The 15045-nt window shown below is 34.9% G+C and overlaps 1 protein-coding gene across 3 annotated transcripts in view; it reads left to right on the forward strand.

The window, feature by feature from the left end:
• LOC127880818 (Fanconi anemia group D2 protein-like) overlaps nucleotides 1-15045 on the forward strand; it is a 100468-nt gene that overhangs the window by 9222 nt on the left and 76201 nt on the right. For all 3 annotated transcript variants that reach the window (XM_052428265.1, XM_052428266.1, XM_052428264.1), the window contains exons 3-8: nucleotides 5603-5731; nucleotides 7690-7754; nucleotides 8024-8076; nucleotides 12126-12173; nucleotides 12822-12882; nucleotides 14974-15029. In XM_052428265.1, coding sequence (XP_052284225.1) covers nucleotides 5603-5731; nucleotides 7690-7754; nucleotides 8024-8076; nucleotides 12126-12173; nucleotides 12822-12882; nucleotides 14974-15029 — 412 coding nt within the window. The remainder of the gene's footprint in view (nucleotides 1-5602; nucleotides 5732-7689; nucleotides 7755-8023; nucleotides 8077-12125; nucleotides 12174-12821; nucleotides 12883-14973; nucleotides 15030-15045) is intronic.

The raw sequence follows: 15045 nt of genomic DNA on the forward strand, positions 1-15045 counted from the left end.
TAAAAATTAGTTGTCTATTACACAAAAACATGGAATTATAACTTGTATTCCAAAAGAAAACAAGCCGCGATGTTATCTGAAAAATTTACAACCGCTAACATTATTAAATGTTGTTTACAAGCTAGCATCAGGTTCCATTGCAAATAGATTAAAAACAGTACTTGACATTTTAATCTCTAAAGATCAAACAGGTTTCATTAAAGGTCGATTCATTGGTGAAAACACTAGATTTCTTTATGATATATTGAAATATGCTGAAGATAATAATTTACCTGGATTCCTAATGACAATTGATTTTGAAAAAGCGTTTGATACTCTGTCTTTTCAGTTTATCGAAACAACTATTAGTTTTTTAAATTGCGGACCAATGCTTCAAAAATGGATATCTATGTTCTTGCATAATACCATGGCCTCCATACAAATAAATGGCTTCTTGTCAAATACTTTCTGTATAAAGAGGGGATGCCGTCAAGGTGACCCTACAGTACACTCCACGCGTTTTCCCCAATTTCCCTCCATACTCCGCGGCGATTGACCTGGAGGGAGATTAAGAAAATCCCGCCAGACGCAGCGTTTGCATGATTTTGGACGCGGCGGTTAACGATCGGCAAAACTGAATAGAAAACTCGTTGATTTACGACAAACAAAACGTCGTCTTTTAACTAATACTTACCAATTAATATAAACACAGTTTGCAACATTGTTTTTATTTTGATAATTTAATCCAAAGTTTTCAAGTAAGCAGGTGATTTTCTATACTGAACATGTAAACAAATGTAAACGTCCCTAAAAATCTTGCAAATCTGTGTGAATTTACAGTTTGACGTAATCAAAGAAAAGCCGCTTCCTGTCTAAAGGCATAACTTACTCAAGTAAACACATCCAACGAATGCATAAGGAATGGTTTTAATTGTCGGAACAAAGTCAATTCTCTGCTCGCTAATGCATTTATTTTCTCTTTGAAGTTAGGTTATTCCATTGATTGCTAAAAGAAGGTGGTAACTATTGAGTTGATAGTTGCATTTAATATTCACAGTTGTATTCTTGTTGCGTCAACATTCAAAACAATGTTTACCGGTAATTATGGACCAAATCGGCAGAGTGACATTCACACATGTTAATCCCTTTTGTCAAAACACTGCAGACAGCAGTCTACACAATAGGTCAGTAGACAAGCTTTGCGTGTTTTCATAACGTCAAACACTAAAAATCCAGTTCCGCCCAGATGTCTTCTTTAATCAGTTTACAGTACAATAACTGTGTAAATAATTACTCTACTAAAGTACCGTAAAGATACAGATTCGGCGTGTATGATTTGAAATTATTTTGGAGGAAATATCAACTTATTTGCGATATAATTTTGTTAAATAATACCAAAGAAACTTTTAACCGAAATCAGCAAAATTCAATGTTTTCTGCGCTATAAAGTTTGTATAAAAAAAATCAATACACGCACGCTTTGCAGGAGTATACCTTGTACATTGCAGCATAATTTTCGCGCGCTTTTGTCGGGAAATATACATGATGACTGTATATTGGAAGCATTTGTAAACGTCGTGTTAACATTAAAAATCGTAGTGTGTTTCGGATTACTAATTATTATATTCATTTGGAAATTTTACGGAACATTTATTTTTGTCTTATATGTGTTATGATTTAAATATTAATTTGTCAAATGTCTTATATTCATTCATATTGTAGACGTACCTGTGAATTAAAAGACATAATTTTTATACGTATTAATTTTCTATACAATTATCTTTTTTATACATGTACTACAGTATTTAAACAATTTATTATAACAATGTTTTTATTTTTTGGCGTGCCCAGTAGCACACTGCTAATGCGGCGTTGCGCGGCGGTCACTGATAAGAACGGAAATTGTCTGCATTTACCGACTAGGCTAAAGTAATACACGCCGCGGGAATTAGCGAACGCGGCGTAACGCCGAGCGTTTTATCGAGTTCACCTCGCTCTCTTAACGCCGCGTGAACACTCGCTAGCAGAAAAAACCCCGCGAAGGGAGCGCATTTTTTGGGGAAAACGCGTGGAGTGTACTGTATCAGTGCTTACATTTTTATTATCTGTGCAGAAATTCTTGCCATTAAAATAAGAGATAACAAAAAAATAAAAGGTATAACTATAAATGACATAGAATATAAAATATCTCAATTTGCTGATATTACATCTTTATTTCTAGACGGATCAGAATCATCTCTTAATTGTACACTAGACATGCTTCATGAATTTTAAAATTCTCTGGACTTAACATAAACTACGAAAAAACTAATTTAATTTGGATAGGTTCTATGAAATATAGTACCAGATCAATAAAAACTAAATAAAAACTTACATGGGGAGCTACTACTTTTAAAGTTCTTGGAATAATGTTTGATATTAATTTAGACAACATGATCATGAAAAAATTTGATAATAAAATAGAAAGTATTAAAAGTTCAATAACTCATTGGAATCACAGAAATATTACTCCTCTAGGAAAGATAACCATTGTCAAATCATTGTTTCTACCTTTACTTACTCATTTATTTGTATCAATGCCATCACCAAGCAAAGACACCATGAAAACAATAGAACAGCACTTTTATGATAACATTTGGGCAGGGCCAAGCAAAATTAAAAAACAGTAATTGTTAATGAGTATAACGAAGGTGGGTTAAATATGGTTAGTTAGTTTAAACCTATTTATTTTAGCTCGATTGCATCGAAAGCCTAAGGCTTATATAAACGCTCTCGAGTCCGTTTCCTGGGCCTAGAACCAGTACTTGGTGTCTTTGGGGGAGATCTAAAGAACGCTCCCACGGTGGGGATCGAACCCGTGACCTCCCGGTCGCTAGGCGGACACCATATCCATTACACCAAGGCGACCTCATATGGTTGATATATGTTCCTTTGAAAAATACATAAAAATAACATGGATTAAGAGAATAATGTCAGGCGAAGGAAATTGCTATTCATTGGCAAAATCGTTAATAGATTTTAAGACAATATTCAACACTGGTAAAATGTATGCCGAAAAAATATGTCTACACCTGAAAAATAAATTTTGGCTCGATGTTTTGAAAAACTATATATTGTACGTTGAAAAGCTGCCGATAATAGATAGTGATGTTATTCTGGATATGCCTCTATTTTATAATCATAATTTTACAATAAACAAAAGCTATATCTATATTAAATGTCTATATGAAAGAGGCATCCGATTTGTAAGAGATATTATGGTAGAAAGAAACTTTATTTCCAAAGAATCTTTGGATACACAGGTTGGAACAAATGTAAATTTCCTGCTGTACCAATGATTAAAAAATACAATAAAGAAATATATTGACAAAGAAGACCTGCAACATTTTAACAAAAAAACTCAAGGACCTATATTACACACTTACATTAAAAAAATAATAACCAGTCCAAAAGAAGAGAAACAAATTTATAAAATATTAATTCAAAACAATGAGATTCCATCTTGTCATACAAAATGGAACACAGAATTTTTTTAATATTGAATGAAAAAAAGTACATCCACTCGTATTCAATCTAACTAAGGAAGTATATGTCAGATGGCTCCAATGCAGAATAGTCCACAGAATATTGGGGACAAAATCCCTTATGTTCAAAATGAAAATTGTAGCAAATAATCTATGTTCTTTTTGTAACACTGAAGTTGAAAATATAATGCACTTGTTCTGGTACTGTCCATTTACCCAAGAAATTATTAAATTTGTTGCTGAGATTATTCGTAAAAGTAGACCAAGCATACCTATTCATATTACATGTCAGAATATAGTCCTTGGAATTATTAATCCAAAAATGAACGATTTAAACATAGTATGCCTAGAGTTTAAACGATATATTTTTCATTGTCAGAGAAAAAACAGAATCCCTTCAAAGTATGGACTCGTAAATAGTATGAAGCACGCTTTTGAAATTTACAAAAATACTATTAAATCAGAAGAAGAATTAAGAATCTGGTCCCTTGTTAAAATATTTACTGACATCTCATATAACGGCATTACAAATAGTTAAATAACTGATAATATAAAAATATTTATCCTGCAAGTTTTGTACTAAACTCTGCATAATCAATATTCTTATATAATACAATTCAGCACTTACAAATAAATTTTTTAATGTGCAATACTTTTTATTATAAATAATATACATACATATAATCAACATTAAGTAATGTTGTATGTTACAAGCTTGTTTGTGTTGTTGTGTGTGTTTTTTGCTGTTGTAAACTACTTCTAGTATAACACAACTAGATTTGTATATGAATGTATGTTGAATGTATGCCAGTAATATGTATGTACCCATCAAGTAGCTGTACAATACTATCTGAAAAGCTTTGTATGTATGTACTGTATTGTCTTCATATGTATGTAATATTCTAGGGAAAAAATAAAATTTTGCACACAAAAAAAAACAGAACAAAAAACAAAACAAAAACCACTGAATTGTTTCAAGCTTAAAAAGCAAGTTGCCCAGCCGGACTACTAACTTTTGAATTTGAGTTGCCTAGGCCAAAATGTACTGGCCCCGGGCTCACAGGCAACCATTAATTTCCATCCCTGTAATACTAAACTTATAGTTCCAAGCTCATTCTTGAAATTATCCTTCATCAATGCAGAATATTATTGATTAAAGCCACACACCTTGAAATGAAATACATGTTAATTAAAATATATAGATGCAATTTGAAAGTGTGCAAAATTGTCATTAAATCTATAAGCAAGTAATTTATAAAAAAAATCAATTTTAAAACCGAAAGTAGGATTTCTATACATATGCGTCAATTTCGACAAACGCGAATATTTTTAAGTTTTAAAGCGCAAAAAAGACGGATTTCTACTTTGTAACCACCAGATATATTCTTATTGGCATAGATAAAATTAAATCTATAGCCTAGTTAGCAAGTAATTTATTATTGTTCAAACGGTAACGCTTTTTAAACCGAAAGTAGGATTTGTAGATGTATACGTCCATTTCGACAAACACGATTATTTTCAAGTTTTAAAGCGCAAAAAGATGGATTTTTACCTTGTAACCACAAGATATATTCTAATTGGCATAGATAAAATATGTTTCTTATTTATACTTCAATGTACTATGCCATGTATTTTATTTCAAGGTGTGTGGCTTTAAAACTGTATGTTATATTCTGTGAATTCATCTATACAATAATACTGTATCATCTAGCTCTTAGTTTGTTCTTTGATTTCAAGTCATTTAATGTTCTGTTGAAAACTGGTCACGGAGTCCCTAAACTAGCAGGTCATTTTTAGCTCGGCTGTTTTCGGAGAAAACCCGAGGTATTGTCATAGCCAGTGTCCGGTTTACGCAGTCCGCTGTTCTAAAACCTTTACATTGGCTCTAAAATCAAAGTGATTCCACCTACAACTTTGAAACTTCATATGTAGATGCACCTTGATGAGTTCTACATGCCACACTCATTTTTGGGTCACAAGGTCAAAGGTCAAGGTCATTGTGACCTCAAAAAAAATAATCTGATAAGCTTTCATTTATTCAAAACTGCACCCGCAGCCGAGCATTGGCACCTGTTATGCGGTGCTCTTGTTTTTTTTAGCTCCACAGCCTAAGAAGAATAAAAGTTTGGATGATGACTCCGATGACTACAAGAGTTCCAGTCTGTTCTACCTGTCATGTCGCAGTGCTGGTCTACATTTGAAGAATGGACACAAATATAATGTGCTAGGTCAGTACGCGTCATTGCAATAAAAGTTCTACATGTCTCATTCTCTCATGTGTTTAAAGGAGATCAAAATATACAGGAGTATTTATTTTCGGGACTTACCTTTAAACTAGCTCAAAATTCTATCAAGGCATTATGGTACCTAAAACTCATGTAGGCCATCTTTGCCATTTTGTTGTTTTTAAATGAGATCTTAATTTGCTCACCTGAAAACAATTTGCTGATAGTGAGCTTTTGTGATGGCCTTGTATCTGTCATTTTTCCAACAACATCTCTCTTAAACATTTACACTAAACTTTCTATAGAGGCCACATTTTTTGCACAATATTCATGAAACTTGGTTAGAAGATTTGTACCAATTACATCAAGGACAAGGTAAAACTGGGTCTTGTGGGGTAAAACAATGGGTCCCTAGGTAATAAAAGGAAAAGCATATGAACACTCCAGAGAGGACAGGTTTAGCCAAATCTTCATACAATTTGCTAAGAACGTTTGTGATTCAGTTCTGTAGTTTCAAAGTGTTCTGGCCTGTTGAAAAACATGGCTGACAGGGGACGTGGCAATTTGCCTTATATTGCAAAATTAACTATTATGAACACTTTAGAAGCAACATTTTTTGTGCAATCAAAATAGAACTTGTTCAGATCATTTGTTTTAATGACATCTCAGCTGAGGTTTGAAAATGGTTCTGGACATTTGCACAAGTTTGTGGCTCAGAATACTTAATTTTCTTCAAGTCTCAGCTAGGCAGTCTAGAGCCTTTGTTCCTCTAGTTTTACTTTGGTTTGCTCAGGTTCATTATATCGAAATAATATGCTCCAGAAACAATATCAGGATAGAAATTTCAGTAAGCCTCAGGTAATATTTCAATTTATGCTGCTGTCACTGCCTTGGAACATCAATGATCTAATGCAAAGAGTAGATGATTAAAACTGGTGAAAGGGCTGACATTACCTCACACTTTGGCCAGAAATTATCACAGAACATACACAAATCATTTCACGTCTCAAGAAGATGTCGTACTAAAGTCTTTCACACTACTTTGGGGGAAGGGGTCCGCAGCCCTTAGGAGGGGGAATTTTCGCGGCGTTTCCCTTTTTTTTTTTTTTTTACTTACTCTCTCATTATTACATTTGTACATGTTTGCACTATATTCATTGAATTTTTCATAATTTAGTATTACATTATTACATTTGTACATGTTTGCACTATATTCATTGCATTTTTCATAATTTAGTATGTTTTCAAAGATTAAATTGAAATAGAATTGAGATATAATAATCATGAGACACATCTTTCTATTAAAAAAAAATAAAATAAAATAAAATAAATATTTTTATTTTTTTAGGGGGAATTTTTCCCCCAAAAAGGGAAAAAAGTATACTTTTCAGGTGGGGGACTGCCGCCGAATTTCGACGGCAGATTTAATAGATTGATGGCCCTGGAGTATCATGCTAGAACAACCCTTTCCCTCTCAGAGGCAAAGTGAAAATGGCTATGTGCAAACAGCATTTAACCAGAACAGCCTGCAAGTAACTCGCTTTCTGTTCAGGTTTTATGCTGTTTGCTGCTCATCAGTATCTTAGCGCTAGAAATGAAGCCTTTAAAACTTGAATCTAGTAAGAAAGGTCTTTAATTCAATTTCACTTTTAAGGGGACTACAAATACGTCAAAATACCCATCTAAGTGGTAAAGGGTTAAGAAACACAATCCTAAGTATTGACATGATTTTAACCCTTTCATCGCTGGAACCGAATTTTGAAGGCCTTTGCAAACAGTTTGGATCCAGATGAGACGCCACAGAATGTGGCGTCTCATCAGGATCCAAACTGTTTGCTATTCTGATAGTATTCTTTGAAAAAAAATGAAGAAAATGCTAATTTTAGAAATTCAGCAAACGACATTTTAGCAGATGACAAATTTCCCAGCATGCAAAGGGTTAAGAGTTTGCACTTATACAGGTGCTGACCAGGCTATGGTTCAGAAGAATCTCACTAAAGAGTTGAAAAGCAAGGGAGGAGCTGATGTAGGTTCTACTTTTATATTTGTTTATAGATGTATAGGAAAGACTGCTCGAAAATTACATTGTTTATGCGACATATTTGTCCTTAGTTGTTGTAAAAAAACAACTCAATTTAAGTATATTGTCATTTGACTTGTACGTGCAAATGTCAGTTCTATGAATTCATTAATTTACATCAGTTGTCATTTAAATTGTACTTGTATTTAATGTCACCACCAATCGTCTAAACAGCCTTTATTAAAGTGCTTTATTTTAGAGCTTCTGTTTTCCAGGTTGTGGAAAAATTTGCTGAAGGATTTGAAGAATACATAGAAAATGCAGCTAGGTGAGTAGTCCTGACAACATTTGTGTAGTACCAGATACAGTGAAGTCATGTCAAGTCATTTCATTTTGTAAAAACAAACTTAACATTCTTTTAAGTTCAGTTTATGCATGTTTATCTTTATCTCACTTTTAATTAAAATGTATATTCAATGTTCTTATTGATATTTCATTACAAATTTATCATCGCCTCTGGGCCACAAAAAAACAACCCTGTCATAATGAGGAAATTCTGTGGATGAAATTTGAGCAATCCTTTTGGCTATTTGGCCCTTAAATTTGTGCTGGACCAGTAGATATTTATGCCCCCCTTCGAAGAAGAAGGGGTATATTGTTTTGCACATGTCGGTTGGTCGGTCTGTCGGTCGGTCTGTCCGTCCACCAGATGGTTTCCAGATGATAACTCAAGAACGCTTAGGCCTAGGATCATGAAACTTCATAGGTACATTGATCATGACTGGCAGATGACCCCTATTGATTTTTAGGTCACTAAGTCAAAGGTCAAGGCCACAGTGACTCGAAATAGTAAAATGGTTTCCGGATGATTACTCAAGAATGCTTAGGCCTAGGATCATAAAACTTCATAGGTACATTGATCATGACTGGCAGATGACCCCTATTGATTTTCAGGTCACTAGGTCAAAGGTCAAGGTCACAGTGACTCGAAATAGTAAAATGGTTTCCGGATGATAACTCAAGAATGCTTACACCTAGGATTATGAAACTTCATAGGTACATTGATAATGACTGGCAGGTGACCGCTATCAATTTTCAGGTCACTAGGTCAAAGGTCAAGGTCACAGTGACTCAAAACAGTAAAATGGTTTCCTGATGATAACTCAAGAATAATTAGGCCTAGGATCATAAAACTTCATAGGTACATTGATCATGACTGGCAGATGACCACTATTGATTTTCAGTCACTAGGTCAAAGGTCAAGGTCACAGTGACAAAAACGTATTAACACAATGGCTGCCACTACAACTGACAGCCCATATGGTGGGAATGCATATTTTACAAACTGCCCTTGTTTGATTAAATTTTACACTTCTATAGATGCACAGGCTAATCAGGGACAACACTTATAGCTTTTATGTATTTATACCCCCACTAAACAAAGTTTAGGGGGGTATATAGGAGTGAGCTTGTCCGCTGTCTAATTCAAGTAGTTTTCATCTGATCTTCACCAAACTTGGTCAGAAGTTGTATCTACATGATGTCTAGGCCAAGTTTGAACATGGGCCTTGCCGGGTTAAAAGCTAGGTCACTGGGTCACTTAGTGCGTTTTGAACATTCAGCATGTTGTCCGTTCTCTAATTCAAGTAGTTTTCATCAGAGCTTCACCAAACTTGGTCAGAAGTTGTATCTAGATGATGTCTAGGCCAAGTTCGAACATGGGTTATGGCAGGTCAAAAACTAGGTCACGGGGTCACTTAGTGCGTTTTAAACGTTGAGCATGGTGGCCGCTCTCTAATTCAAGTAGTTTTCATCAGATCTTCACCAAACTTGGTCAGAAGTTGTTTCTAGATGGTGTCTAGGTCATGTTCGAATATGGGTCATGCCGGGTCAAAAACTAGGTCATGGGGTCACTTAGTACGTTTTACACATTCAGCATGGTGTCTGCTCTGTAATTCAAGTAGATTCATCAGATCTTCACCACACTTGGTCAGTTGTATCTAGATGATGTGTAGGTCAAGTTCAAACATGGGCCATGCAGGGTCAAAAACCAGGTCACCGGGTCACTTAGTGTGTTTTAAAAATTGAACATGGTGTCCGCTGTTTTTTGTGATGACAACATGCAAAATATTCTGTGTCAATGCGGCATGTGGGGTATTCATCACGTCGTGACAAAGCTCTAGTTTGTTTTGTTGAAAGGATGTCTTTTTTATGCCCCCAGAACATAGGTTCAGGGGTCATATTAAAATCGCACTGTCCGTCAGTAGTGCTGCAACAATATACCTGTATATTGGTATATATCGCAATGTGCAATCTGCATATTGTATTGTGATACGATATCAGTGCTTTTTTTCCTTCTTTGGGACCCGCCGAAAATCGGCCCTTTCCCCTCAGATTTTTTTTCCCCTCAGCAGGTAAATTTTCCCCCAGACTTCATTTTTTTCCCCTAAAAAAAAAAAAAAATGTTGTTTTTTTTTTAAACTTTAAATACATAAGTTAACCTGATCCAGTGTAGAAAATATAACATATTGCATAATTAAATTATCTGTTGCCTTGATTTTGTTTTAAAAACAGCAAAATATGTTGAGTTGATTATTTAAGACTCCTTATTTTCCCCAAAATCCGGCGTTTCGCGTGATTTTTTCCCCCAAAATCCGGCATTTTGTGTGATTTTTTTCCCCTCAAAAAAGGCCAGGCCCTTTCCCCAAAATCAGATAAAAAACCCTGGATTTTAATCATACCGGTATGAAAATTCTACATAAATTCATCCACAATTCGTCCAGAAAAGCCATCCGATATAATGTTATCAAGGTAAACAAAACAAATCAGTGTTTAATAAAAATAAATTGTTACGTAAAAATAGCATTCTAAAAAGTCTATTATACGGAGTAGCGTTGTTACATGGTAGTCAGCAAGATCTGCTTTTGCATGTCATACCAATAAAAGAGTTGACTGTGTTTGTAAAGCATTTTGTACAAAAGGCTAGAATTGTCATTTGGATATAACTAGAACCTTAACAAACAATACAAAGGTTATGTTCATGTAATTAAGTTGGTTTTGGTGATTAGCTGTGAGTTATAATTCTGGTACAAGTTAGCAATATATTGCGATATATTGCAATACGGGTTTTTGAACTGACAATATATTGCAATACGGTTTTTGGCGTATTGTTGCAGCACTATTCGTCAGTCAGTCAGTCAGTCAGTCAGTCAGTCAGTCAGTCAGTCAGTCAGTCAGTCAGTCAGTCAGTCAGTCAGTCAGTCAGTCAGTCAGTCAGTCCATCCGGATTAGTTTCCGCTCAATAACTCAAGCAAATGTCATAGGATCTTTGCCACACTTCATGAAAATGTGTAAGGCAATAACATCTAGGTCAAGTTCGATAATCGGCCAAATTGACCCAAAAACTCCTGAGTAAGGCCTTTGAATCATTGAAAAATTGTGTTTTTTCTCGTTTCCGCTCAATAACTCGAGCAATTTTCATCAGATCTTCACCAAACTTAACGAAAATGTGTAAGGCAATAACATCTAGGTCAAGTTCGATAATCAGCCAATTTGACCCAGAAACTCCTGAGTTATGGCCCTTGAATGATCGTAAAATTGTTTTTTTTCTCGTTTCTGCTCAATAACTCGAGCAAATGTCATAGGATCTTCGCCACACTTCATAAAAATGAGTTAGGCAATAACATCTAGGTCAAGTTTGATAATCAGCCAAATTGACCCGGACACTCCTGACGTACGGACCTTGAATCATCCAAAAATTGCGTTTTTTCTCGTTTCTGCTCAATTACTCGAGCAAATGTCATAGAATCTCCGCCACACTTCATGAAAATGTGTAAGGTCATAAGATCTAGGTCAAGTTTGATAATCAGCCAAATTGACTAAGACACTCATGAGTTACGGTCCTTGAATCATCGAAAAATTGAGTTTTTTTCCTTATGTTACGAAGTTGTGCATGTTGGATTGTTCTTGTCCTTTATCAAAACTTAACTTTTTTATGCCCCCGGTAGGGTGGCATATAGCAGTCGCACTGTCCATCCGTCTTTCCGTCCGTCTGTCTGTCCGTCGCACTTTTGCGTTAAGGTTTCGAAAAATGCTCATACGCACACAAATTTTGACCCTTTGACCTTGAACTTGAACTTAGGGTCCGCGTTTAGGTTTTGAAATCTGCGTTTAGGTTTCTGAAAAGCTTTTTTTGGGGGCATATGTCTTCCGATGGAGACAGCTCTTGTTTAACGATAATCCAGTAGTGGCAAAAAAGGACACTTTACGCCAATGGATTAAGCCCAGTATTCGCAGAATGAGGCTCAATTGTAACCATAGTTTCTGTTGTTTTGATGTGCGCTAGAGAAGAGCGTGACAGTCTTTACTTTCTTCCAGGTTCCATAAGAGCTTGTTGCCCAGTGTGACTGATTCTGAGTGTCAAAGGTAGTTAAAGTAGTCTTATTGCTATTATTTGCTATTATTTAAATAAATGCTGAAAAGTGTGCCAATTATTATCCAGCATGAAATACTTAATAATTTAAACCTGTAATAGTTCAGAATATTTTGGCATGTATTTCTAACTGAACAGAAACTACTTTTCTTTTAAGTCACCTCTCTTCTTCTTAATGTCATCTGAGGAAGAAGTCACTTCTTTCTCAAATTTGAACATAGGCTTAGCGGTGAGAATTATTTTTATAATGGAATTTGTGGTTATATGGGAATATCGGATGTATATGTTTCGACCGCAAAAGGTTATTTAGAATTAGCAGTGTCTACCCCTGTGTATAATTGCTCAATGATACAGTTGTCAATAGAATGTATTTTGTCAAGTCTCCATGGCCTAGTGGTAATCGTGTTTATTAATGGAGTAGGAGGTAAAAGGTTTGAGCCCCACACAGCATTTTCTTTCATGGCCACTTTCCAACCCAGCAGTGAGGTAAATTGAGGGGTACGGATCCAAGGGCCTGGCATAAAAGGTAGGAACCAAAGTAAAGATGATATCAGTAAATGTTTTTCATGAGTAGAAGCTTGCAGGTCCTTCAATGAGAGGGCTGACATTTAAAGAGAAAAAAATTTACTTTCATGTTTTAGTGCTAGAGCTTGCTTACAAGGAAGTGCAGTGAAGATTTTACTTGGGGTGGATCTCATTCAGGTAAAGAAATATTTTGTATATTCATATTTGTATTGTTACTAAAATATGTAATATTAAGTAGAATTATGTTGCAATGCTCAAAACGATTAAAATACAGTAGAAACCCGATGGTTTGAACGCACAGGAACCAAAAAAAAAGTTTGAGCGATCCGAAATTCAAGCCAAATGATTTCTAACATAAGGTGTTAAATTAGTCTGCAACAGATTTGCATCTCTAGTTGATGAGTATCCATATTGCATTAACTCCGTACAACTTTTTGTTTATGTTTTAATTACATTAAAATATTTACTTAAGCTTTGTATTAATAAATATTAACAAATAGTTACATATTTGTTTGATGTATATCATATTGCAAAAGTTGATTAGGTCAGCTTGTGTTTATGAAGCACATTTACAGGTACATATAATCCCTAATTTTTAGTCCGAAATTACCGCATGAAAAACATATTTGTGTTTGGATTTTATTTCTGAACTTTAAAACACTGTCCGTCCCCAATCATGATGAATTTTAACATGAATAGGGGCAGATAGTTGTTAATATAACAAATAATGAACTTGTTTGGAAGGAGGATTTATCACTCTGCAAGTAAAATGTAATGTTGATATTGTCATATATTTTCGCGACCTAACGAAACTGTCAACGTTGTTGACATTAGTTGAAATAACGAGTTGTGAAATAAATATATCCTATTATTAACAATAACAATGTTTCATTTTAATCTCCAGACTGGATGCTACTTAATAGTGACATTGATCATTGTTTAGACTTTAAATTTGTCAATATAGGTTTTTGTTTGAATTAATATTTTTATTGTGGACAAACATTGGCTCAAAGTTATTTAAAGCAACAAATTTAAGTAGTGACAGTCACAACGTTTTTCTGACCCAGTGAAACCCCTGAAGTTATTTAATGTTTTCTTCATTTCATTTTCTTCTAAAAGGCCACTAATGCTGAAACTGGAACCTGAAAGATTAACATGCAGTTCAATTATGATCGGTGATAAAAAAACAACAAAATTCCCCCCCCCCCCCCACACACACACCGGAAAGAAATATAATATCTACATATCTCTAATGCGTGTAGTCGGATGCTAGCCCATAGCGGTTAGGAAATTGGCTATTAAGTTGTTTTCCTTAGCGCCAATGTAGATAGTAATATATTTATTGTAATTTCATTACACAAAATGAGGAACAGCATACAATTGGTGAAGTCATCCAATGCACTAGTGTTTACGATTAATAAGTATATAGTATAACCAAAGTATATACTTAAGTATATTTATAACCAAATGCCCTATTTTCCAAAATTACGCGTGAAATGTGCCCTTTTTGGGGAAGCTCCCCTCTATTTTGAAAAGCTGGCTGGAGCACTGGCCCTATCTGAGGATGAGGCAGTATCTTCCCCTTTTGTTTGGATTCACAAAATCAAACAAGGATTGAGATGATAATATGTTTGCAACAGCTGTGACATCAATTAAAGCGAGACACTTATCAAGCTCTTCTTATCGATTAACAGCTTTATGGGACTCAAAGTGAGTTCGAGCCAAACAAACAAAAGAAAGTGTGACAATTGTGACAGTGAATGAGAAAGCAGTACAAGCCATCTGATAATTCGACACTCGCAAATAGGAGCCAAACAACATAAATTTATATGAATAGATAGCGATGAAAAGTTGCTTTCAGGATACTTTGAGCAAACTTTAAAATTTGAGCTTAGCGAGTTTGAGCCATTGGGTTTGGACTGTATATATTATTGTCCCCTACTGGTTTCACCGGAGGGGACTTATGGTTTGCGCTTTGTGCGTCTGTGCACGTCATTTCATTTTGTTCCTACATCAAAAATTCTGGTTGCTATGACAACAAATAAAAAAATAAAATAAAATTCTTACAATGGTGGAGCAGGTAGGGGACATATATTGCTTGGCAATAGTCTTGTTTTAAAAGGTCTATCTTGTATTCCTACGAAAAGTATTATGGAATTATGTTGCTGTAATGAAAACACAATCTGTACATCTACTTAAGTGATTTATTATTAATTGACTTGTTTAATACATTATTGATCAAACTGTTATTTGTGTGTTAAATTTCAGACTTCTTTAATGCGGGTCCTGTGTGAAAAATTACCAGAATTTACTGGAGAGAAAGAGTAAGTTTGAGTGGTA

This window comes from Dreissena polymorpha, chromosome 5 (assembly GCF_020536995.1).
Source record: "Dreissena polymorpha isolate Duluth1 chromosome 5, UMN_Dpol_1.0, whole genome shotgun sequence".
NCBI lineage: Eukaryota > Metazoa > Mollusca > Bivalvia > Myida > Dreissenidae > Dreissena > Dreissena polymorpha.